Source organism: Ylistrum balloti, unplaced genomic scaffold (assembly GCF_031769215.1).
Source record: "Ylistrum balloti isolate Yb309-2 unplaced genomic scaffold, AGI_CSIRO_Ybal_v1 Utg370858, whole genome shotgun sequence".
In the NCBI taxonomy this organism is placed as follows: domain Eukaryota; kingdom Metazoa; phylum Mollusca; class Bivalvia; order Pectinida; family Pectinidae; genus Ylistrum; species Ylistrum balloti.
This window is the reverse complement of record NW_026782492.1, coordinates 25,102-52,543: the sequence shown is the minus strand read 5'-3', so window position 1 is coordinate 52,543 and position 27,442 is coordinate 25,102. Positions and strand designations below refer to the sequence as shown.

The 27,442-nt window shown below is 35.6% G+C and overlaps 1 protein-coding gene across 1 annotated transcript in view; it reads left to right on the top strand.

Moving 5' to 3' along the window:
• The window catches only part of LOC132559128 (glycerol kinase-like), a 45,237-nt gene extending 18,507 nt beyond the window's left edge, over positions 1 to 26,730 (top strand). The window contains exons 7-19 of the mRNA XM_060223734.1: positions 94 to 316; positions 1,194 to 1,348; positions 3,066 to 3,175; positions 4,827 to 4,929; positions 5,271 to 5,338; positions 5,756 to 5,798; positions 6,254 to 6,334; positions 6,515 to 6,593; positions 7,578 to 7,674; positions 22,788 to 22,872; positions 23,075 to 23,195; positions 23,480 to 23,638; positions 25,423 to 26,730. Of these exons, the coding sequence (XP_060079717.1) occupies positions 94 to 316; positions 1,194 to 1,348; positions 3,066 to 3,175; positions 4,827 to 4,929; positions 5,271 to 5,338; positions 5,756 to 5,798; positions 6,254 to 6,334; positions 6,515 to 6,593; positions 7,578 to 7,674; positions 22,788 to 22,872; positions 23,075 to 23,195; positions 23,480 to 23,638; positions 25,423 to 25,490 (1,392 nt within the window). The 3' untranslated portion in view covers positions 25,491 to 26,730. The remainder of the gene's footprint in view (positions 1 to 93; positions 317 to 1,193; positions 1,349 to 3,065; positions 3,176 to 4,826; positions 4,930 to 5,270; positions 5,339 to 5,755; positions 5,799 to 6,253; positions 6,335 to 6,514; positions 6,594 to 7,577; positions 7,675 to 22,787; positions 22,873 to 23,074; positions 23,196 to 23,479; positions 23,639 to 25,422) is intronic.
• The last annotated feature ends 712 nt before the right edge of the window (positions 26,731 to 27,442 follow it).

Below are 27,442 nucleotides of genomic sequence, written 5' to 3'. Positions count from 1 at the left end.
CATAAAAAAACACACAACTGTTTTCTGCGAAATGTGCAAATGAGGATCTCCATCACTGATAATACAGCTGTAAAGCAGAAACTGTTCTGATAGCACCTAAACGGAAACGAAAGGGAAGGGACAGACCAACCGCAGCACCGTCGTTCGGATGAGACGTTAAAGCGCGTCCACGTGTACAGAGTTACCCAAGCTTTGACAGGGTCTACAGAGCTGAAAAACCTATATGAAGGTGAAGGAGCAGACGAACTGCAGCACCGTTGTTCAGATGACACGCTAAACCGTGTCCACGTGTGCAGCACCGTTGTTCGAATGAGACGTTGAACCGCGACCACGGGTACAGAGTCACCCACTGACAGGGTCATTAAAGCTGCATAAACTGAAGGTGGAGAAACAGGTATGTGGAACTCGGACATCGTATAAAGAGATTTGAACGTGAGTTCAGACTTCTTCTTCGTTTCACCTTCAGTAATTGATCAGCAAATATTGATCGGAAGAAAAACAAAAAATATATCATCAAGGTAGAGCTTAGAGATGGAAGGGTGCTGCTCCTTGGGTAATGGAGATGGAAGCAAGAAGGAACTTAGCGTAGCAGGCACTGATAGGATACAGAATATCATTGAATCAAGTAAACGGAGATGTGATTTTTCCATGATGATCTCGCAACTAGACTTTCCGCAGACAAACATTAAGAGGTCGTTTTTCATAGATACTGTGTATTTAAATGTACATCCAAAACGCACATTAAGAGGCACTTGAATAGGCTCAGCTCATCAAAATAATTCAAAGAGACATCTGCAGTAAAACGTCTGCGTCGGTCCGGATCGACAATCTTCGACTTCAGGCAGCATTGCCTTTTCTGCGGCGAGGAATGCTTCGACATTGATCCAAAGCATCCAGATTGGTGGAGAAGGGTTGTTCTTTGTAGGATAGCAGACCGTGGTGAGGGGAGGAAGAATTATAAGGAAACCCTTCTAGATATCTGCAGATCTCGTAACGACATCTGGGACAATGGGTGATCTGCATGCTGCCGACGGTAGAGAGTTTTTGTTCTCCTGCTGCACTTTTACGCCAAGTTGAACTTGACTTGTTGTCTTACAATGGAAGGACCAAGCGCTGAACGAACTACTATAGATATTGGGTCCAATTCAAATGAACATGGACACTTGCTCTCACAAATGTTCATACCCTTTCAGGCTGTGACACTGTCGCTCAGTGCTTCGGGATAGGAAAAAGCACAGTCATCAAAGTTCTCAAGAGTGGTATTGCGATGCAGAAATTGGGTGTACTATCTGAGGACATGGCTGACATCATTCAAGAAGCAACACCATTCATGGCTTCATGCTACGGGGTGAAAGGCTCGGTCACGTCGAACATGTTTGAGGCCCAGGGAGAGTTCTGGTCAAGAAGGATGAACAGAAAAAAACGTAATAAAGGCTCCAGAGCTTAAGTCACTCCCACCTTCCCGAGAGGCATTCAAAGGTAAAGTAAAGCGGGCGCACACCAGTGCAACATGACGTCAGTGTTTCTCCACCGGAGGTGCTGGAAATGATAAGGTGTGGTTAAGCTACGGATAATCCCTGTTCGACAACAATGTATGGATGCTACAAAGCTCACCTGCCCTGCAGAAAGTTTTGTGTATGTCACGGGGGAGTATACTGCCAGAATGAGCACACCCGACGTGTTGATGACAGTGACAATGTTTCTGACTTGTTTCTTGACTGACAACATGCATCAAGCAATTGGATTGTTCTTTGACGATTCACATACACACTAAAGTTGATTGTCCATTCTTTGGAATTGTGGTCAACACTGGAATGGCCTAATTCGATGATTTACCCCTAAGAACATTATTTTGATACCACATGTAATTATTGAGATTGTGACAAAACAAGATTTTCAATAATAGCCTCCTCAATATGTCTATTCACCATAAAGTGATTGGTGCGTTCTTCACTGAAATGACTTATCCTGATTCTTTATACCTCAAAACATGGGAATAGACACTAAAATGATTTCGATACCATTCATTGTTACTGAGAAATTGATAAAAAACAAGATTTTCAGAAATGGCGGCCTTCATTTGCATATTGTTCGGATTACCCAAGAATGACAGAGTTGCAGGTTTTTTTAAATTAAAAGTTTTTTTTTTTTTTTTTTTTTTTTTTTGCGTACCAGATAATCCCAACAAGCAACAGATAATCCCGACAAGCAATTATGGCGGCATCGCAAACTTTTTGAACTTTCCATGAAATAAAAGGGAAAAAATGAAAAATCCTATAGCTACGTAATGTGTGCACTCCCTAACTTTCATTTTTCATGAAAAATTGCATTCTTTCCCCGAGGGTTTTTACGCTAGCAAAATAAACCATTTACAATCTGTAGTAAGGTTTTGTTTTTGGTTCAATATCCAATACCAATGCCAGTGGCAATATCTTGATTTAGAACTTTAAATTGTTTTCGTGAATTTTGCACAAATTTCACTGATTTGATGGAAAAAGTACTTAAAATTTGGCCGTTTGTATTAATCTTCTATAACAGTGTTTGATTGTATTGCATGTGATGGCGTATAATTTACAACTTACGTTATAGATATATAAAGATATCAACATATTAAGTCAATCAGTAAGTTCAGTACTTTTTTCCAGTTTGAAAATCGTACGTAGTAGGTAATGCTATCTACAATACCTCAATCTACGATATGTACTTTTCACAGTTTTTTTCTCAGATAAAAGTGAAAGAAAATGACAGTTCAGCTGTTGAAAATGAAATTACCATAATACCAGTCATTTTCTTAAGTCTTAGATAAGGAGTAATCGACATAAGATTCAGGGAACTCTACTCAACAATGTCGGTTTGTTCTTCTAAACGAGATCTTTTTCCGCGAGGAGTGTCAAAAGAAAAGTTTCCAACTCGACTGCAGGCTGAATCTACAATTTTTATCCCACATTATTTCAAAATGAAATTTTGATTTTGACTGCACGCAAATGACGTATTTTTAATTAAAAACATTTTTTTTGTTGAGATTTAAAAAAAAAATGCAATATTACTGGAGACTTTTATTACAGACACTGACTGGAGGACCTAACGGCGGAAGTTACGTTACCGACGTCACTAATGCTTGCCATACAGGATTAATGAATCTTAATACCCTCTGCTGGGATGTCGATATATGCAGGTGATGTGACTATTTTTATCTAAGTGTTCAATGGTTTACACATAGTATGTTTTAAGATAAAATTATTTAAAAAGGAGTCTGATTTTCGCCATATTCAATCACGGGCGTAATACAATGACGAAAACTGATACAATGAACGCATTAATAGCTAGCACTGTTACCATTTTCATGAAAACAATATCATCTTTTTGACTTAAAACGTTTAGGTACAACATTACAACAAGGTAAAGCAGACAAAAATTGTAATTTGTCTCTATTTCATATATCTAGTTGTTTTTATCTTTATGTAAATCTTGTTTACATAACATATATCAACTTCTGATAAAACCGTATTAGACTTCCAGAAATTCTGAAATATCTCTTATTACACAAAAATTGATATATGATACCTTTGTTTGGTGTGCAGAATTTAGCAAATGATGTTTTATAGGTGCGCACTTATTCGCTTTCGAAGCTCACACTGTTTCCATTATGAATACATTCTCAGGCCGATTCCTTCACTCACGATTTCGTCGATTGATATACTTTTATAGACCAAAACAGATATAAAACACGTCTTTGACATTCATTTGCGTAAATTGAGAATATTCCTTTAAACGGAGAAAATGAGACTGTAAAAATCATAGCACACCTATTTAGTAAAACACACAATAACGTATGTAATTAGTTTCACTTACAGTGTATCTACAGCTCCTACCGCTGTTCCTGTTTACGATATCTAAAGCTCATGGGACCAGAAGTATTTCACACTGAAACCACAAAGATTGTAGACAAGATAAAAAATGTCCAAATCTACATGGGAGGGTGCGCTAGCGATAATTCAACGATTTTCGATAATTTCATAAGATGATTTTAGAACAACGTCAAGTACATGTGTATAGTCCAGCTCTATCCGAACTAATGAAAACGTGACAGGACGTTCACTGGGACATCAAGTTCATCACCAGTGTCTACCACATGCAATTTCAGAGATAGACCATTTAGAATTAGTTACAGTAAAGTTAAGTGACGAATTTAAACAGCATCATACAGTTGTTTCGTCCTTCTAGGACTCGTCAGGGATGTTAAGGGTCTACCTTGTAAAGTCTAGGAAAGCCGAGAAAAATTCAAAGTGATCGAAAGCAAGGTCAATATCTAGATAACCAGTCCGATAATTCAACGTGATTTCGTGATTTCCATAGATTTTATAACAAGCAATATCAGGTACATGTATATAAACCGTGCAACTGTTGAAATGTATTAAAGTGTAGATTAAATGGGAAATAGCTGTGAACTCACTGTGGATGGAATGCATGTTAATTCAAATAGCTGTGTACTATATATCAGAAACAAAAACATCACACTAAATAACGATATAAGACAAAACTGGAACGATTACAAAAACTGTTATTCAGTAATAGAAATAAACAGAAGTAACATTATGCTTTTTCTTCCTGCTTTCATTTGATGGATGATGATTAAATGTTTCAAGAACATGTGTTGATATCAAGTCACGTGTTTCATATTTCTTCTCCCATTTTTGTGAGTAAGGGTGTGTGGTAAGGGAATTGTTTCTTTAGCAGAGTTTGTCAGTTACTGTTTTTTATTTTCTATATGACATTCTTTTTGTTTTATCTCGAATGATTATTCGATTGTATCTTTTAATCAACAGAACATTTAACGTTCCTACATCAATTCTGCCCGACATTCACAGTACATCGGAGGTATATGGCTACGTGAACGAAGGGTCGTTTAAAGGAATTCCATTGTCTGGGGTAGGAAAACTCTTAATTATTCGATGTTTATTTTTTTGGGTTATGGCGTACACTTTCTCTTAAGAACCAAGACACTCTACTGTACAGAAATGCCTATTCCCTCTTCAATGATATCTGATCAAATTTTCATTTAAATATTCAATTTGTATTCGTTATTTTGCATTGTTCTTATCATACTAATGAGTTCGTTGTCACTATCCCACAGCTTATTTTGAGAACGTGGCATTACTTGATTTTAAAATACGTGTTCGTGGTTGATAACGTCGATGAAAGCCCTCATCCTATCAGAACAGATATCATTCAATAAATGATGTGTTTAGGTATGTTTATGTTCTTCACAGATGGCAGGTGACCAGCCGGCAGCCACAATCGGTCAGCTTTGTTTCAAACCAGGGGAGTCAAAATGCACGTAAGAAAAGCAAGCCAACTTTATCGTATCGTGATCGAGAAAATTCAAAATATCTTGAATTTGATCTATGTATTACACAAAGTTCTGACAGACATAAAGTGTTACAGGAGACAAAGTTGGTGATGAATTATTAATTTACAATAGCTGTAATCAAAACATTTGTATTTTGGTGGCAGGAAAGGTATCCTACATGCATATTGTAAATCAATTATCTGGTTAATAAGGGTTTTACTTTTACAAAATAAGTACATAAAAAACTCATGTCATTATCTTGACCAGGAATCCACGTGGAGGATACCAACAGGGAAAGCTGCTTTATTGTTGCTGAATATCAATAGAAAATATACTGAGAATTGAACGAAATTTTACATTGTGTCTTTATTGTCACTGAATAATACTAGCTGTTTTATTTTGTAGATATGGTACGGTCGCTTCACTCAATATAAATACCGGAACAAAGGTAATATTTCAAGAAGTCACGTGAGTTCATATTGACGTCATAACTTCTTATGAGGTAATATGATTATCCTCAATAGTAGACATTTAACACTTTCAACAATGAATATATAGTCACGTGATGTCACTTACAGGCACAGCATGGTTGAATTTTAACGTCACAATGGATCCAGTAGATACAGGGACAAAACATCATCCAAAATACATTCAAACTTTAAGATTTTGATGAAGGAATTAGCCCGAACGCTTCCGACAAGAATCTTTTCGCTACTGGACATTTTGAAGGCTTCAATATGAGTCCATAAGTTTGTTTCAAGAATACTAACCACCATTGAAAAAGCTTGTCATATTGATGTGAGTCATTTTACTTCGTGAGGAAGGACTGGCTTGTTCAGCTTGCTGCTAGAGTGACTCTTTAGTGAACAAAACAATTTTTGTAAATTTGTTTTATCATTTCAGTTAGTGATATCTAGCCACGGGTTGCTGACTAGTCCTTTGTACCAGCTTGGGAAAGGGAACCCGGCCGTCTATATGCTAGAGGTATGTTTACTACTTCCCTGTACTCCATCAAATGAAGAAGATTTTTAGAATTAAATTTCTGTACAGACACAGTAACGAATGACAATTTTCTCTATTAATTAGAAAATACAATTCACTAACTTACCTTTCTGAGAAATGATTTTATATTGCTTACGGTACTCTTTATACGTTCATTGATAGGGTGTGGTTGCATCATGTGGAAGTGTGATTAAATGGATCAGGGACAATCTAGGAATGATTTCCAAAGCATCTGAAATCGGTATTTGGTATATCTAACATGTAGTCAATAATTCAATGATATATATATGCTATGTTATGAATAGCTCAATGGTAAGTATAATATGTGGTGAATAGTTGAATGGTAAGTGTAATGTGTGGTAAATAGTTGAATGGTAAGTATAATATATGGTAAATAGTTGAATGGTAAGTGCAATGTGTGGTAAATAGTTCAATGGTAAGTATAATATATGGTAAATATTTCAATGGTAAGTATAATGTGTGGTAAATAGTTCAATGGTATAATATATGGTAAATAGTTCAATGGTATAATATATGGTAAATTGTTCAATGGTAATTATAATATATGGTAAATAGTTCAATGGTAAGTATAATATGTGGTAAATAGTTCAATGGTAAGTATAATGTGTGGTAAATAGTTCAATGGTAAGCATAATGTATGGTAAATAATTAGATGGCATAAAAAGTATGTGATATATATTTATATTTTGGTGAATGTTTTTTATGATGTGCAATAAACAGTAAATGATTATCTGTATTAAACTTTGTATATTATAGTTTACAGTGATATACACATCATGTAGCATTAGTAAACTTAATAAAGTGATGGTGGATAAAAAATAGAATGAACGGGGGAGGTCGCTTTCTCGGGTTGTATTAACCATCGTATTCACCTGAAAACAGGTCAACAATTGTAGGTTGATAATCCTTTGATTGAGTCTTGCTTGCAAAATTGTTGAAATGATGTATCATATTAGAATTGTATCAAATAACACAGCATAACATTTCCACAAATCTCGTATAGATATATAAACATTAAAAATATGAAATTATAATATGATTTATTTCTTTTCCGCAGCGGTAAAATTTCTATCACAATTACATCGATTGGTTCCTTTACTTAACTTACCTAAGATTAGTGAAATTTTAGGATGCCACAATAATTTGCTGCTATGGCTGTCCACCACAAATTACCGACCATTTATTGTGATTGTTTCGGTTTTAGAGGAACTAGCAGGGTCGGTAGAGGACTCTGATGACTGTTACTTTGTACCGGCTCTGGAGGGGTTCTTCTGTCCCTACTGGACTGATGATGCTAGAGGGTACGTCGCTAACACATAGTGCTAGAAATATAGGTTAGCTTTGTACAAAACAGACATAGCACATTGCAACCTTTTAACTAAGAATTATATACTGCAATGTATAATAATGATTTAAACTCCATCTGTTATGGATCATCGTTTTTCCTTCTAGGACCCGTCTGTTACGCTAAAGGCTTAATTTTTGAAACCTAGAAGGCGACTGAGGAAACAAAGAGAGTCATCGAAAAAAATCAAATCAAAATCTAGATGGAAAGATGAACTTGCCGAATAATGCAATAAATTGAGAATTTTTTCATGTTCATGAAGTAGTGGTTAGTGATTGATGTCTGTAGTAAATAGTGGGTAATGATTGATGTCTGTAGTAAGTAGTGGGTAATGATTGATGTCTGTAGTAAGTAGTGGGTAATGATTGATGACTGTAGTAAGTAGTGGGTAATGATTGATGACTGTAGTAAGTAGTGGGTAATGATTGATGACTGTAGTAAGTAGTGGGTAATGATTGATGACTGTAGTAAGTAGTGGGTAATGATTGATGACTGTAGTAAGTAGTGGGTAATGATTGATGACTGTAGTAAGTAGTGGGTAATGATTGATGACTGTAGTAAGTAGTGGGTAATGATTGATGACTGTAGTAAGTAGTGGGTAATGATTGATGACTGTAGTAAGTAGTGGGTAATGATTGATGACTGTAGTAAGTAGTGGGTAATGATTGATGACTGTAGTAAGTAGTGGGTAATGATTGATGACTATAGTAAGTAGTGGGTAATGATTGATGACTGTAGTAAGTAGTGGGTAATGATTGATGACTGTAGTAAGTAGTGGGTAATGATTGATGACTGTAGTAAGTAGTGGGTAATGATTGATGACTGTAGTAAGTAGTGGGTAATGATTGATGACTTTAGTAAGTAGTGGGTAATGATTGATGACTGTAGTAAGTAGTGGGTAATGATTGATGACTGTAGTAAGTAGTGGGTAATGATTGATGACTGTAGTAAGTAGTGGGTAATGATTGATGACTAGTAAGTAGTGGGTAATGATTGATGACTAGTAAGTAGTGGGTAATGATTGATGACTATAGTAAGTAGTGGGTAATGATTGATGACTAGTAAGTAGTGGGTAATGATTGATGATTAGTGTGGGTAATGATTGATGACTAGTAAGTAGTGGGTAATGATTGATGTCTGTAGTAAGTAGTGGGTAATGATTGATGACTAGTAAGTAGTGGGTAATGATTGATGACTGTAGTAAGTAGTGGGTAATGATTGATGACTGTAGTAAGTAGTGGGTAATGATTGATGACTAGTAAGTAGTGGGTAATGATTGATGACTGTAGTAAGTAGTGGGTAATGATTGATGACTGTAGTAAGTAGTGGGTAATGATTGATGACTAGTAAGTAGTGGGTAATGATTGATGACTGTAGTAAGTAGTGGGTAATGATTGATGACTGTAGTAAGTAGTGGGTAATGATTGATGACTAGTGGGTAATGATTGATGACTGTAGTAAGTAGTGGGTAATGATTGATGACTAGTAAGTAGTGGGTGATGATTGATGACTGTAGTAAGTAGTGGGTAATGATTGATGACTAGTAAGTAGTGGGTAATGATTGATGACTAGTAAGTAGTGGGTAATGATTGATGACTGTAGTAAGTAGTGGGTAATGATTGATGACTGTAGTAAGTAGTGGGTAATGATTGATGACTGTAGTAAGTAGTGGGTAATGATTGATGACTGTAGTAAGTAGTGGGTAATGATTGATGACTGTAGTAAGTAGTGGGTAATGATTGATGACTAGTAAGTAGTGGGTAATGATTGATGACTGTAGTAAGTAGTGGGTAATGATTGATGACTGTAGTAAGTAGTGGGTAATGATTGATGACTGTAGTAAGTAGTGGGTAATGATTGATGACTGTAGTAAGCAGTGGGTAATGATTGATGTCTGTAGTAAGTAGTGGGTAATGATTGATGACTGTAGTAAGTAGTGGGTAATGATTGATGACTGTAGTAAGTAGTGGGTAGTGATTGATGACTGTAGTAAGTAGTGGGTAATGATTGATGACTGTAGTAAGTAGTGGGTAATGATTGATGACTGTAGTAAGTAGTGGGTAATGATTGATGACTGTAGTAAGTAGTGGGTAATGATTGATGACTGTAGTAAGTAGTGGGTAATGATTGATGACTAGTGGGTAATGATTGATGACTGTAGTAACTATTGGGTAATGTTTAATGTCTATAGCAAGTTGTGGGTTATGATTGATGACTAGTGTGGGTAATGATTGATGACTGTCGTAACTGATTGATGGGTAACTATGTGTAATGATTATGATTATAGCTAGTAGTGTGTTATGATTGATGACTAGTGGGTAATGATTGATGACTGTAGTAAGTAGTGGGTAATGATTGATGACTGTAGTAAGTAGTGGGTAATGATTGATGACTGTAGTAAGTAGTGGGTAATGATTGATGACTGTAGTAAGTAGTGGGTAATGATTGATGACTGTAGTAAGTAGTGGGTAATGATTGATGACTAGTAAGTAGTGGGTAATGATTGATGACTGTAGTAAGTAGTGGGTAATGATTGATGACTGTAGTAAGTAGTGGGTAATGATTGATGACTGTAGTAAGTAGTGGGTAATGATTGATGACTGTAGTAAGTAGTGGGTAATGATTGATGACTAGTGGGTAATGATTGATGACTGTAGTAAGTAGTGGGTAATGATTGATGACTGTAGTAAGTAGTGGGTAATGATTGATGACTGTAGTAAGTAGTGGGTAATGATTGATGTCTGTAGTAAGTAGTGGGTAATGATTGATGACTGTAGTAAGTAGTGGGTAATGATTGATGACTGTAGTAAGTAGTGGGTAATGATTGATGACTGTAGTAAGTAGTGGGTAATGATTGATGACTGTAGTAAGTAGTGGGTAATGATTGATGACTAGTAAGTAGTGGGTAATGATTGATGACTGTAGTAAGTAGTGGGTAATGATTGATGACTGTAGTAAGTAGTGGGTAATGATTGATGACTGTAGTAAGTAGTGGGTAATGATTGATGACTGTAGTAAGTAGTGGGTAATGATTGATGACTGTAGTAAGTAGTGGGTAATGATTGATGACTGTAGTAAGTAGTGGGTAATGATTGATGACTGTAGTAAGTAGTGGGTAATGATTGATGACTGTAGTAAGTAGTGGGTAATGATTGATGACTGTAGTAAGTAGTGGGTAATGATTGATGACTGTAGTAAGTAGTGGGTAATGATTGATGACTAGTAAGTAGTGGGTAATGATTGATGACTGTAGTAAGTAGTGGGTAATGATTGATGTCTGTAGTAAATAGTGGGTAATGATTGATGACTGTAGTAAGTAGTGGGTAATGATTGATGACTAGTGGGTAATGATTGATGACTAGTAAGTAGTGGGTAATGATTGATGACTGTAGTAAGTAGTGGGTAATGATTGATGACTGTAGTAAGTAGTGGGTAATGATTGATGACTGTAGTAAGTAGTGGGTAATGATTGATGACTGTAGTAAGTAGTGGGTAATGATTGATGACTGTAGTAAGTAGTGGGTAATGATTGATGACTGTAGTAAGTAGTGGGTAATGATTGATGACTGTAGTAAGTAGTGGGTAATGATTGATGACTGTAGTAAGTAGTGGGTAATGATTGATGACTGTAGTAAGTAGTGGGTAATGATTGATGACTAGTAAGTAGTGGGTAATGATTGATGACTGTAGTAAGTAGTGGGTAATGATTGATGACTAGTAAGTAGTGGGTAATGATTGATGTCTGTAGTAAGTAGTGGGTAATGATTGATGACTGTAGTAAGTAGTGGGTAATGATTGATGACTGTAGTAAGTAGTGGGTAATGATTGATGTCTGTAGTAAGTAGTGGGTAATGACTAGTAAGTAGTGGGTAATGATTGATGTCTGTAGTAAGTAGTGGGTAATGATTGATGTCTGTAGTAAGTAGTGGGTAATGATTGATGTCTGTAGTAAGTAGTGGGTAATGATTGATGACTGTAGTAAGTAGTGGGTGATGATTGATGACTGTAGTAAGTAGTGGGTAATGATTGATGACTGTAGTAAGTAGTGGGTAATGATTGATGACTGTAGTAAGTAGTGGGTAATGATTGATGACTGTAGTAAGTAGTGGGTAATGATTGATGACTAGTAAGTAGTGGGTAATGATTGATGACTGTAGTAAGTAGTGGGTAATGATTGATGACTGTAGTAAGTAGTGGGTAATGATTGATGACTGTAGTAAGTAGTGGGTAATGATTGATGACTGTAGTAAGTAGTGGGTAATGATTGATGACTGTAGTAAGTAGTGGGTAATGATTGATGACTGTAGTAAGTAGTGGGTAATGATTGATGACTGTAGTAAGTAGTGGGTAATGATTGATGACTGTAGTAAGTAGTGGGTAATGATTGATGACTGTAGTAAGTAGTGGGTAATGATTGATGACTGTAGTAAGTAGTGGGTGATGATTGATGACTGTAGTAAGTAGTGGGTAATGATTGATGACTGTAGTAAGTAGTGGGTAATGATTGATGACTGTAGTAAGTAGTGGGTAATGATTGATGACTAGTAATGTAAGTAGTGGGTAATGATTGATGACTGTAGTAAGTAGTGGGTAATGATTGATGACTGTAGTAAGTAGTGGGTAATGATTGATGACTGTAGTAAGTAGTGGGTAATGATTGATGACTGTAGTAAGTAGTGGGTAATGATTGATGACTGTAGTAAGTAGTGGGTAATGATTGATGACTGTAGTAAGTAGTGGGTAATGATTGATGACTGTAGTAAGTAGTGGGTAATGATTGATGACTGTAGTAAGTAGTGGGTAATGATTGATGTCTGTAGTAAGTAGTGGGTAATGATTAATGATCTGATGACTAGTAAGTAGTGGGTGATGATTGATGTCTGTAGTAAGTAGTGGGTGATGATTGATGACTGTAGTAAGTAGTGGGTAATGATTGATGACTGTAGTAAGTAGTGGGTAATGATTGATGACTGTAGTAAGTAGTGGGTAATGATTGATGACTGTAGTAAGTAGTGGGTAATGATTGATGACTGTAGTAAGTAGTGGGTAATGATTGATGACTGTAGTAAGTAGTGGGTAATGATTGATGTCTGTAGTTAGTAGTGGGTAATGATTGATGTCTGTAGTAAATAATGGGTAATGATTGATGTCTGTAGTAAATAGTGGGTAATGATTGATGACTGTAGTAAGTAGTGGGTAATGATTGATGACTGTAGTAAGTAGTGGGTAATGATTGATGACTGTAGTAAGTAGTGGGTAATGATTGATGACTGTAGTAAGTAATGGGTAATGATTGATGACTGTAGTAAGTAGTGGGTAATGATTGATGACTAGTAAGTAGTGGGTAATGATTGATGACTGTAGTAAGTAGTGGGTAATGATTGATGACTAGTAAGTAGTGGGTAATGATTGATGACTGTAGTAAGTAGTGGGTAATGATTGATGACTGTAGTAAGTAGTGGGTAATGATTGATGACTGTAGTAAGTAGTGGGTAATGATTGATGACTGTAGTAAGTAGTGGGTAATGATTGATGACTGTAGTAAGTAGTGGGTAATGATTGATGACTGTAGTAAGTAGTGGGTAATGATTGATGACTGTAGTAAGTAGTGGGTAATGATTGATGACTGTAGTAAGTAGTGGGTAATGATTGATGACTGTAGTAAGTAGTGGGTAATGATTGATGACTGTAGTAAGTAGTGGGTAATGATTGATGACTGTAGTAAGTAGTGGGTAATGATTGATGACTGTAGTAAGTAGTGGGTAATGATTGATGACTGTAGTAAGTAGTGGGTAATGATTGATGTCTGTAGTAAGTAGTGGGTAATGATTGATGACTGTAGTAAGTAGTGGGTGATGATTGATGACTGTAGTAAGTAGTGGGTAATGATTGATGACTGCAGTAAGTAGTGGGTAATGAATGGTGACTGTAGTAAGTAGTGGGTAATGATGGATGACTGTAGTAAGTAGTGGGTAATGATTGATGTCTGTAGTAAGTAGTGGGTAGTGATTGATGTCTGTAGTAAGTAGTGGGTAATGATTGATGACTAGTAAGTAGTGGGTAATGATTGATGACTGTAGTAAGTAGTGGGTAATGATTGATGACTGTAGTAAGTAGTGGGTAATGATTGATGACTAGTGGGTAATGATTGATGACTAGTAAGTAGTGGGTGATGATTGATGACTATAGTAAGTAGTGGGTGATGATTGATGTCTGTAGTAAGTAGTGGGTAATGATTGATGTCTGTAGTAAGTAGTGGGTAATGATTGATGACTAGTAAGTAGTGGGTAATGATTGATGACTGTAGTAAGTAGTGGGTAATGATTGATGACTGTAGTAAGTAGTGGGTAATGATTGATGACTGTAGTAAGTAGTGGGTAATGATTGATGACTGTAGTAAGTAGTGGGTAATGATTGATGACTGTAGTAAGTAGTGGGTAATGATTGATGACTGTAGTAAGTAGTGGGTAATGATTGATGACTGTAGTAAGTAGTGGGTAATGATTGATGACTGTAGTAAGTAGTGGGTAATGATTGATGACTGTAGTAAGTAGTGGGTAATGATTGATGACTGTAGTAAGTAGTGGGTAATGATTGATGACTGTAGTAAGTAGTGGGTAATGATTGATGACTAGTAAGTAGTGGGTAATGATTGATGACTGTAGTAAGTAGTGGGTAATGATTGATGACTGTAGTAAGTAGTGGGTAATGATTGATGACTGTAGTAAGTAGTGGGTAATGATTGATGACTGTAGTAAGTAGTGGGTAATGATTGATGACTAGTGGGTAATGATTGATGACTGTAGTAAGTAGTGGGTAATGATTGATGACTAGTGGGTAATGATTGATGACTGTAGTAAGTAGTGGGTAATGATTGATGACTGTAGTAAGTAGTGGGTAATGATTGATGACTGTAGTAAGTAGTGGGTAATGATTGATGACTGTAGTAAGTAGTGGGTAATGATTGATGACTGTAGTAAGTAGTGGGTAATGATTGATGACTGTAGTAAGTAGTGGGTAATGATTGATGACTGTAGTAAGTAGTGGGTAATGATTGATGACTAGTAAGTAGTGGGTAATGATTGATGACTGTAGTAAGTAGTGGGTAATGATTGATGACTGTAGTAAGTAGTGGGTAATGATTGATGACTGTAGTAAGTAGTGGGTAATGATTGATGACTGTAGTAAGTAGTGGGTAATGATTGATGACTGTAGTAAGTAGTGGGTAATGATTGATGACTGTAGTAAGTAGTGGGTAATGATTGATGACTGTAGTAAGTAGTGGGTAATGATTGATGACTGTAGTAAGTAGTGGGTAATGATTGATGACTGTAGTAAGTAGTGGGTAATGATTGATGACTGTAGTAAGTAGTGGGTAATGATTGATGACTGTAGTAAGTAGTGGGTAATGATTGATGACTGTAGTAAGTAGTGGGTAATGATTGATGACTGTAGTAAGTAGTGGGTAATGATTGATGACTGTAGTAAGTAGTGGGTAATGATTGATGACTGTAGTAAGTAGTGGGTAATGATTGATGACTGTAGTAAGTAGTGGGTAATGATTGATGACTGTAGTAAGTAGTGGGTAATGATTGATGACTGTAGTAAGTAGTGGGTAATGATTGATGACTGTAGTAAGTAGTGGGTAATGATTGATGACTGTAGTAAGTAGTGGGTAATGATTGATGACTGTAGTAAGTAGTGGGTAATGATTGATGACTGTAGTAAGTAGTGGGTAATGATTGATGACTAGTAAGTAGTGGGTAATGATTGATGACTGTAGTAAGTAGTGGGTAATGATTGATGTCTGTAGTAAGTAGTGGGTAATGATTGATGACTGTAGTAAGTAGTGGGTAATGATTGATGACTGTAGTAAGTAGTGGGTAATGATTGATGACTGTAGTAAGTAGTGGGTAATGATTGATGACTGTAGTAAGTAGTGGGTAATGATTGATGACTGTAGTAAGTAGTGGGTAATGATTGATGACTAGTAAGTAGTGGGTAATGATTGATGACTGTAGTAAGTAGTGGGTAATGATTGATGACTGTAGTAAGTAGTGGGTAATGATTGATGACTGTAGTAAGTAGTGGGTAATGATTGATGACTGTAGTAGTGGGTAATGATTGATGACTGTAAGTAGTGGGTAATGATTGATGACTGTAGTAAGTAGTGGGTAATGATTGATGACTGTAGTAAGTAGTGGGTAATGATTGATGACTAGTAAGTAGTGGGTAATGATTGATGACTGTAGTAAGTAGTGGGTAATGATTGATGACTGTAGTAAGTAGTGGGTAATGATTGATGTCTGTAGTAAGTAGTGGGTAATGATTGATGACTAGTAAGTAGTGGGTAATGATTGATGACTGTAGTAAGTAGTGGGTAATGATTGATGACTGTAGTAAGTAGTGGGTAATGATTGATGACTGTAGTAAGTAGTGGGTAATGATTGATGACTAGTAAGTAGTGGGTAATGATTGAGACTGTAGTAAGTAGTGGGTAATGATTGATGACTGTAGTAAGTAGTGGGTAATGATTGATGACTGTAGTAAGTAGTGGGTAGTGATTGATGACTGTAGTAAGTAGTGGGTAATGATTGATGACTGTAGTAAGTAGTGGGTAATGATTGATGACTGTAGTAAGTAGTGGGTAATGATTGATGACTGTAGTAAGTAGTGGGTAATGATTGATGTCTGTAGTAAGTAGTGGGTAATGATTGATGACTGTAGTAAGTAGTGGGTAATGATTGATGACTGTAGTAAGTAGTGGGTAATGATTGATGACTGTAGTAAGTAGTGGGTAATGATTGATGACTGTAGTAAGTAGTGGGTAATGATTGATGACTAGTAAGTAGTGGGTAATGATTGATGACTGTAGTAAGTAGTGGGTAATGATTGATGACTAGTGGGTAATGATTGATGACTGTAGTAAGTAGTGGGTAATGATTGATGACTGTAGTAAGTAGTGGGTAATGATTGATGACTGTAGTAAGTAGTGGGTAATAATTGATGACTGTAGTAAGTAGTGGGTAATGATTGATGACTGTAGTAAGTAGTGGGTAATGATTGATGACTAGTAAGTAGTGGGTAATGATTGATGACTGTAGTAACTAGTGGGTAATGATTAATGACTATAGCAAGTAGTGGGTAATGATTGATGACTAGTGGGTAATGATTGATGACTGTAGTAAGTAGTGGGTAATGATTGATGACTAGTAAGTAGTGGGTGATGATTGATGACTGTAGTAAGTAGTGGGTAATGATTGATGACTGTAGTAAGTAGTGGGTAATGATTGATGACTGTAGTAAGTAGTGGGTAATGATTGATGACTAGTAAGTAGTGGGTAATGATTGATGACTGTAGTAAGTAGTGGGTAATGATTGATGACTGTAGTAAGTAGTGGGTAATGATTGATGACTGTAGTAAGTAGTGGGTAATGATTGATGACTGTAGTAAGTAGTGGGTAATGATTGATGACTGTAGTAAGTAGTGGGTAATGATTGATGACTGTAGTAAGTAGTGGGTAATGATTGATGACTGTAGTAAGTAGTGGGTAATGATTGATGACTGTAGTAAGTAGTGGGTAATGATTGATGACTAGTAAGTAGTGGGTAATGATTGATGACTGTAGTAAGTAGTGGGTAATGATTGATGACTGTAGTAAGTAGTGGGTAATGATTGATGACTGTAGTAAGTAGTGGGTAATGATTGATGACTGTAGTAAGTAGTGGGTAATGATTGATGACTGTAGTAAGTAGTGGGTAATGATTGATGACTGTAGTAAGTAGTGGGTAATGATTGATGACTGTAGTAAGTAGTGGGTAATGATTGATGACTAGTAAGTAGTGGGTGATGATTGATGACTGTAGTAAGTAGTGGGTAATGATTGATGACTGTAGTAAGTAGTGGGTAATGATTGATGACTGTAGTAAGTAGTGGGTAATGATTGATGACTGTAGTAAGTAGTGGGTAATGATTGATGTCTGTAGTAAGTAGTGGGTAATGATTGATGACTGTAGTAAGTAGTGGGTAATGATTGATGACTGTAGTAAGTAGTGGGTAATGATTGATGACTGTAGTAAGTAGTGGGTAATGATTGATGACTGTAGTAATGATTGATGTGGGTAATGATTGATGACTGTAGTAAGTAGTGGGTAATGATTGATGACTGTAGTAAGTAGTGGGTAATGATTGATGACTGTAGTAAGTAGTGGGTAATGATTGATGACTGTAGTAAGTAGTGGGTAATGATTGATGTCTGTAGTAAGTAGTGGGTAATGATTGATGACTGTAGTAAGTAGTGGGTAATGATTGATGTCTGTAGTAAGTAGTGGGTAATGATTGATGACTGTAGTAAGTAGTGGGTAATGATTGATGACTGTAGTAAGTAGTGGGTAATGATTGATGACTGTAGTAAGTAGTGGGTAATGATTGATGACTAGTAAGTAGTGGGTAATGATTGATGACTGTAGTAAGTAGTGGGTAATGATTGATGACTGTAGTAAGTAGTGGGTAATGATTGATGACTGTAGTAAGTAGTGGGTAATGATTGATGACTGTAGTAAGTAGTGGGTAATGATTAATGACTATAGTAGTGGGTAATGATTGATGACTGTAGTAAGTAGTGGGTAATGATTGATGACTGTAGTAAGTAGTGGGTAATGATTGATGACTGTAGTAAGTAGTGGGTAATGATTGATGACTAGTAAGTAGTGGGTAATGATTGATGACTGTAGTAAGTAGTGGGTAATGATTGATGACTGTAGTAAGTAGTGGGTAATGATTGATGACTGTAGTAAGTAGTGGGTAATGATTGATGACTGTAGTAAGTAGTGGGTAATGATTGATGACTGTAGTAAGTAGTGGGTAATGATTGATGGTAGTAATGATTGATGACTGTAGTAAGTAGTGGGTAATGATTGATGACTGTAGTAAGTAGTGGGTAATGATTGATGACTGTAGTAAGTAGTGGGTAATGATTGATGACTCTAGTAAGTAGTGGGTAATGATTGATGACTGTAGTAAGAATGATTGATGACTGTAGTAGTAGTGGGTAATGATTGATGACTGTAGTAAGTAGTGGGTAATGATTGATGACTGTAGTAAGTAGTGGGTAATGATTGATGACTGTAGTAAGTAGTGGGTAATGATTGATGACTGTAGTAAGTAGTGGGTAATGATTGATGACTAGTAAGTAGTGGGTAATGATTGATGACTGTAGTAAGTAGTGGGTAATGATTGATGACTGTAGTAAGTAGTGGGTAATGATTGATGACTGTAGTAAGTAGTGGGTAATGAATGATGACTGTAGTAAGTAGTGGGTAATGATTGATGACTAGTAGTGGGTAGTATGAGTAGTGGGTAATGATTGATGACTGTAGTAAGTAGTGGGTAATGATTGATGACTGTAGTAAGTAGTGGGTAATGATTGATGACTGTAGTAAGTAGTGGGTAATGATTGATGACTGTATTAAGTAGTGGGTAATGATTGATGACTGTAGTAAGTAGTGGGTAATGATTGATGACTGTAGTAAGTAGTGGGTAATGATTGATGACTGTAGTAAGTAGTGGGTAATGATTGATGACTGTAGTAAGTAGTGGGTAATGATTGATGACTGTAGTAAGTAGTGGGTAATGATTGATGACTGTAGTAAGTAGTGGGTAATGATTGATGACTGTAGTAAGTAGTGGGTAATGATTGATGACTGTAGTAAGTAGTGGGTAATGATTGATGACTGTAGTAAGTAGTGGGTAATGATTGATGACTGTAGTAAGTAGTGGGTAATGATTGATGACTGTAGTAAGTAGTGGGTAATGATTGATGAGTGTAGTGGGTAATGATTGATGACTGTAGTAAGTAGTGGGTAATGATTGATGACTAGTAAGTAGTGGGTAATGATTGATGACTGTAGTAAGAAGTGGGTAATGATTGAATGATTGATGACTGTAGTAAGTAGTGGGTAATGATTGATGACTGTAGTAAGTAGTGGGTAATGATTGATGACTAGTAAGTAGTGGGTAATGATTGATGACTGTAGTAAGTAGTGGGTAATGATTGATGACTGTAGTAAGTAGTGGGTAATGATTGATGACTGTAGTAAGTAGTGGGTAATGATTGATGACTGTAGTAAGTAGTGGGTAATGATTGATGACTGTAGTAAGTAGTGGGTAATGATTGATGACTGTAGTAAGTAGTGGGTAATGATTGATGACTGTAGTAAGTAGTGGGTAATGATTGATGACTGTAGTAAGTAGTGGGTAATGATTGATGACTGCAGTAAGTAGTGGGTAATGAATGGTGACTGTAGTAAGTAGTGGGTAATGATTGATGACTGTAGTTAGTAGTGGGTAATGATTGATGTCTGTAGTAAATAGTGGGTAATGATTGATGATTGATGACTGTTGTAAGTAGTGGGTAATGATTGATGACTGTAGTAAGTAGTGGGTAATGATTGATGACTGTAGTAAGTAGTGGGTAATGATTGATGACTGTAGTAAGTAGTGGGTAATGATTGATGACTAGTAAGTAGTGGGTAATGTTGATGACTGTGGGTAATGATTGATGAGTAGTAATGATTGATGACTGTAGTAAGTAGTGGGTAATGATGGATGACTGTAGTAAGTAGTGGGTAATGATTGATGACTAGTAAGTAGTGGGTAATGATTGATGACTGTAGTAAGTAGTGGGTAATGATTGATGACTGTAGTAAGTAGTGGGTAATGATTGATGACTGTAGTAAGTAGTGGGTAATGATTGATGACTGTAGTAAGTAGTGGGTAATGATTGATGTCTGTAGTAAATAGTGGGTAATGATTGATGACTGTAGTAAGTAGTGGGTAATGATTGATGACTGTAGTAAGTAGTGGGTAATGATTGATGACTGTAGTAAGTAGTGGGTAATGATTGATGACTATAGTAAGTAGTGGGTAATGATTGATGACTAGTAAGTAGTGGGTAATGATTGATGACTGTAGTAAGTAGTGGGTAATGATTGATGACTAGTAAGTAGTGGGTAATGATTGATGACTGTAGTAACTAGTGGGTAATGATTAATGACTATAGCAAGTAGTGGGTAATGATTGATGACTAGTAAGTAGTGGGTAATGATTGATGACTGTAGTAAGTAGTGGGTAATGATTGATGACTAGTAAGTAGTGGGTAATGATTGATGACTAGTGGGTAATGATTGATGACTAGTAAGTAGTGGGTAATGATTGATGACTGTAGTAAGTAGTGGGTAATGATTGATGACTGTAGTAAGTAGTGGGTAATGATTGATGACTGTAGTAAGTAGTGGGTAATGATTGATGACTGTAGTAAGTAGTGGGTAATGATTGATGACTGTAGTAAGTAGTGGGTAATGATTGATGACTAGTAAGTAGTGGGTAATGATTGATGACTGTAGTAAGTAGTGGGTAATGATTGATGACTGTAGTAAGTAGTGGGTAATGATTGATGACTGTAGTAAGTAGTGGGTAATGATTGATGACTGTAGTAAGTAGTGGGTAATGATTGATGACTGTAGTAAGTAGTGGGTAATGATTGATGACTGTAGTAAGTAGTGGGTAATGTAGACTGTAGGGTAATGATTGATGACTGTAGTAAGTAGTGGGTAATGATTGATGACTAGTAAGTAGTGGGTAATGATTGATGACTGTAGTAAGTAGTGGGTAATGATTGATGACTAGTAAGTAGTGGGTAATGATTGATGACTGTAGTAAGTAGTGGGTAATGATTGATGACTATAGTAAGTAGTGGGTGATGATTGATGACTGTAGTAAGTAGTGGGTAATGATTGATGACTAGTGGGTAATGATTGATGACTAGTAAGTAGTGGGTAATGATTGATGACTGTAGTAAGTAGTGGGTAATGATTGATGACTGTAGTAAGTAGTGGGTAATGATTGATGACTATAGTAAGTAGTGGGTAATGATTGATGACTAGTAAGTAGTGGGTAATGGTTGATGACTATGGGTAATGTTTGGTGACTGTAGCAAGTAGTGGGTAATGAATGGTGACTGTAGTAAGTAGTGGGTAATGATGGATGACTGTAGTAAGTAGTGGGTAATGATTGATGTCTGTAGTAAGTAGTGGGTAATGATTGATGACTGTAGTAAGTAGTGGGTAATGATTGATGACTGTAGTAAGTAGTGGGTAATGATTGATGACTGTAGTAAGTAGTGGGTAATGATTGATGTCTGTAGTAAGTAGTGGGTAATGATTGATGTCTGTAGTAAGTAGTGGGTAATGATTGATGACTGTAGTAAGTAGTGGGTAATGATTGATGACTGTAGTAAGTAGTGGGTAGTGATTGATGACTGTAGTAAGGAGTGGGTAATGATTGATGACTAGTAAGTAGTGGGTAATGATTGATGACTGTAGTAAGTAGTGGGTAATGATTGATGACTATAGTAACTCTTGGGTAATGATTGATGACTAGTAAGTAGTGGGTAATGATTGATGACTGTAGTAAGTAGTGGGTAATGTTTGGTGACTGTAGTAAGTAGTGGGTAATGATTGATGATTAGTAAGTAGTGGGTAATGATTGATGACTAGTAAGTAGTGGGTAATGATTGGTGACTTTAGTAAGTAGTGGGTAATGATTGATGAGTGTACGAAATAACCAGTGATAATTGCTTCCTGTAATTAATGTTTTTGATTGTTTATATTTTCACCGCTATACGATTTGGTAGCGTAAAGAATTGTCATTTTCGATGATTTATACAATATTATATTTTTTTCTTGAGTGTTATTTTCAATATGCACATTTTGAGAGATTTTAATCCTTCCTCGAAAATAGTTTATAATCGATGCACTTGAAAATAAGAACCTTCAGAGTGTGTTATATAGCTGTATTGATTAGGACTTGTAATAAACGTTATAGTAGGCAATATGACACCTCTCCTCGGTAAATGAGGTTTACATGAACCACCGACATAGCCTTTCATGAATAAATCCATCTGAAGAAAAATCTCTGGATGTTATTAAGTATATTATTTGATATCAGAGTAAAATGATTTACATTTTGAGTGATGAATGTGTGATATTGATAAATGTTTTGTATTTAAGGGTTATTTGTGGATTGAATACTAATACAACCAAGGCACATATATGTCGTGCAGCATTGGAATCAATATGTTTCCAGGTCAGGAAGGTAGGTCACAATGACCTGTTCAAAGTACTTTATATTAAACAAATTGGTTTGAAAAGAACGAAGTGAAAGTTTTACACAAATGCTTATCTCGATATTTAAATAACATGAGCACGTGAAAAAAAAATAACGCAAAAGAGATGACGGCTCGCTATTTGGCACCATGGTTATACTAGGAAATTTGTAAATTTCCGTTATTTTACAGTTATTAGAAATTGCCGCCGAGGAAAGCGGATTTCCCATTCCCTCCCTCAAGGCAGACGGCGGGATGGTTGTGAACACATTGTTTATGCAGATGCAGGCTGACATCCTGGAGGGAAATGTCGGTATGTTCCAGTACTGATGATGTAGAATAAGTCTTGTTAGGGGTTACTGTGCAACAATTATATTTGTCCATTAGATCAGAGTGACTTAACCTTGATATCCACTCTCCACAGTGTTAATTTATGCATATTTCTTTATCAATGATTGGATATATTTTGTCTGTACTTATATAAAAAAAATTCAGAACTTTAATACTATATTTTGTAAAGTTTAGTTTTACTTCTTTTACGTAATGTTTCTCTGGTTTAATGCTATTGATATTTGTTATTTCGTGATAAAATTATAGTGCGACCATTCATGAAAGAAACAACGTCTTTCGGGGCTGCGTTAATGGCGGGTTCAGCTGCCGGCATAGATATCTTCAGGATAAACGAAGATCATTTAGGACTAGAAGAAGAATTCCCAAAAAGAAATGATGTATTTGAAAAGTCTTGTTCAGCTGAAGGTTTGTGTTATATGACTGTTTTTTTCTTTCCATTCGTTAGAGCGTCCTGTCGATGATGTTTTTGTACATATATGTAATAACACTGTCTGAATGGAACTTTACTCAAAGAGTAGTCACTGTACACGGAAGCGGTCGGCTGCAAAGCAACACACAATAACATAATTTCTTCCTCGTATCTAGCTTACTTGTAGCGATGCAGGCCATTATGCGCTTGAAATAATTTCATTAAATATTATATGCGAATTGCGATTGAATTGAAGACTCCTTTACAGAAGAGGTAGTAATATAAAATAAGTCTCTCGGACAAATGCTAAATAATCGTTGTTGTTTTTGTCATTTAAGAACAGCAAAACTGTCATATATAAACAATTTTGAGAGGAGTAGAAGTCCGTTTTATCAGTTTCAATCGTTTGCACTCACCCAATACTTTCTAAACATCGTGATTTTAATGTATTTTATAAAATGTAAATGATAACTTCGGGTATTTTCCGTCGACCAGTAATGACTACCACCTACAATCCTATTGTATACAAGTTCACGTGTATATTCTAAACCAGTGTGATATATTTTGAAGTATATATTATATATGTAACATTCTCAGCTCAGAGGAAAAATTAGACAGAGAATGATACTCGTATATGTATCGCTTACGATGTAAATTGTATAATCTTTGCAATTGTATGACGTGGTTCTCTAAGTTTCTGGTCTATATAAAACCCTAAATTTGTGCATTATTCTTCCATATTTCAATTTCTTTATTTCAATTAGAGCTTGGAAGTCGTGGCAGGTATTTAGTAGAAACAGCAATGATACGATTCTTGGACATTATTACATTTGTCATTGAAACACGATACAACTAAATTCAAATTTGACTACATGCAGTGTTTCTTTCTTACGAACATCAGCCACTACCACACCTTTTAGCACATACCTGAATCAAATTATTTTTTTATATTATCGCGGGAACTAGTACGTCGACTCTTCGTCTTTTCCTATTATTAGGTATTATGTTACTCATAATCTTACTAATGCAGGCTTTTTATACCCAAATTATGTGATTTGAAACGTTGTTATCAAATATTTACTATAATCCTGTTGTTCTGAAATTATTTGACAATTTAACAGTAAGCTTTATAACCTTAATTACTTAACAACTGTCTTTGAACTGATCATCAGAATGTACGTATGTTATACACCATTGTATATTAACTACATGTTTTATCGCTTCGCTGAACAGAAACTACTTTTTTGTGTATAGTTCCGTTCAGACACTAGAAAATACTACATTGAAAATACGTTTGCACGTATAAACACGATGTCAGGAAACACTAACTGTTTATTACTTCAAATGTAAAGAAATCTCGCGAAAAAAAACTGTCGAGAAAAATCTGTCATGTTTTTAGACCGATTCAACTTTCCTCAAAAATATTTAGTCACAGACGTTCTATACGACAGGATAACACGATTAACGATTGGAGTTTATTCTTTTAAATTGTTTACATAAATAAGATGAATATCAATATTTCTTTGTTTTTTTTTTCGATATCCCAGTATGTATGTAGTAGACTTCTAATAAAGATTCATTTTCATTTTTCGGTCAGATGTTAGAGAGTTTACTTTAACTTTGAATTTAACTTTACTATAAATTTTCTGGGTTGTTCTATTCAATGTTTATGAATTAAAGAGTGGCATGTTGTCTCTATCTTACTTTCATTCACTTTTATTTCCCATTTTTACAAAAAACAAATACATTTTACATCCTAAATGTTATTTTCATTTTCCAGCTCTTCGAAAAAGACTAAAGCGATGGGAGAAGGCGGTTAAGAAATCATTTGATTGGATGACGGAGTGATTAAATACCAGATCGTTGAAATTTGTTAAGAATATCCTGAAACACCGATGTAAATAGTTGTATTTAGGTGGCAGATATGTATTTTTCAGTTTGATTTCGAAATTATTGTAGAACAAATTGATTTTGCAATAACATCTACATTTTTCATAACCTTTTTTCTCTTTGGAATTGATATTGCATCGTCTAAGGTGGGGTTCAAGCTAATGTTAAAATTCCCATAGAAACCACCCACACCCAGATTTCTTTCAAACTTCACATGTTTGTAGTACTATCAAAGGCAATACTAAAAACACACTTGATTTTTGATTTTTTACATTAGAAAGGCCCAAAGGGCCCGCAAAATCAGAAAAGTGACGACATGTAAAAACATGCACCCACATCATGTTTTCATGCAATCCGTTTCATCGATTCTTGTTTTTTTTTCTCTTCTTGAAACATAATTCATAATTCATATATGAAATCTGTACTGTTTTCTTGATGCAAGGAATGTTTAAGAGGCGGAAATAATGATGTTTTGCAGTTTTGAAAACCACGATGTCGCCAAAAATGTCAAAATTTGCCATGTTAAAAATTTTGTTCACTATTATAATTTAAATAAAAATTAGCTGAAATATGTGTTTCTCCACCAGGTAAAATTTGAAAAGAATCGAAAACCAGGAAAATGGTTTTTGAGCTACTTCAATGCAGCTTGTGTAAAATTTTGGATTTGAGGAAAGTGTCTCTAGTTGTCAAAAAAAGGGATAATTCACAGCATAATTACATAACTATTTGATCATTTTTAGGTGTATGCTGTGTTTTTTAGATAACATTACAATTTTACAACAAAGAAATACGTATTATTTTCAAATATGTTTCTTATATCGCTATTTTTTGGTTTTTATTTTCTATTATTTTTGAAATAGTTGTTTTGTTTTCTTCTGCATTGACCTGAACAACAAAATTACTCTGATTGCAAATATTGGTAGAGAAAAGAAGACCATTGCATATCAAGAAATGCAGCATAACAATGTATTTATATACGCTCTCCATATGACAATGTCTGTTTACATTGTACATGTGTTGTCAATGGTGATCTTGAATAGGAACTGTAATTATGATATTATAGTGTTATATATATTGTAATAGAATTGTCTCAATATATGGTAGTAATACATACAATACATTTGTGTAAAACCTACTGATTTATCTTCTTGGGCCTTCATGTATTAATCAAATGAGTAAATAAAGGTCACAAAGGACACCCTTGCAATATCCCCATTTTGATAATTAACATGTTAAATATAATATTTAGTTTAAAATGTCATAACCTTAAGTAAAGCTTACAACAAAAGGCATAGTCATCTTCTGTAATTCAATATAACGCATTTTATGCAGAAGCACCATTAAATGACAAAAAGAAGACTTGTGTCGGACCAGGATGCACATTTCGTGTAAGGGATATTCCCAAAACATAAAAGATCTTCCGGAAGGTTGTTAACTATGAGTGGCCTTGTAGACTCCTTTCAGAAGATGGTGTCAACCAATCAAAGATTAATGATGCAGTCATTTGTTTCAAATGCTTTAAGCACTATGAGAGAAAACCAGCAGCGAATCCTGTCAGAGATATCCAAACAGATCCTTCAGAAATACCAGAGCCTGATGATTTTTGTACAACTGAATATCAAGTTCTATCTGTGGTTGATGTGTTATATGGTGCAAGCTTCCACAGGCGATGCACAATTTGTTTGCAGTATGCATCCTGCTATCAATCACCACTACCTCACTCTGCTCGTCTTACTCTCTTTCGGAAATTCAAACTTTGGTGTCCAGTTGACTCCTGCGTATGCTCAAATCATCTTGTAGGCAATGAGTTGCATCCTGATATAAAAGTTAATATGGACAATTGCACTCCATTAAAGGAACACCTCTCTGACAAAGCCGAACCTATCATTAATGATCTTTTGGAGCTGGCA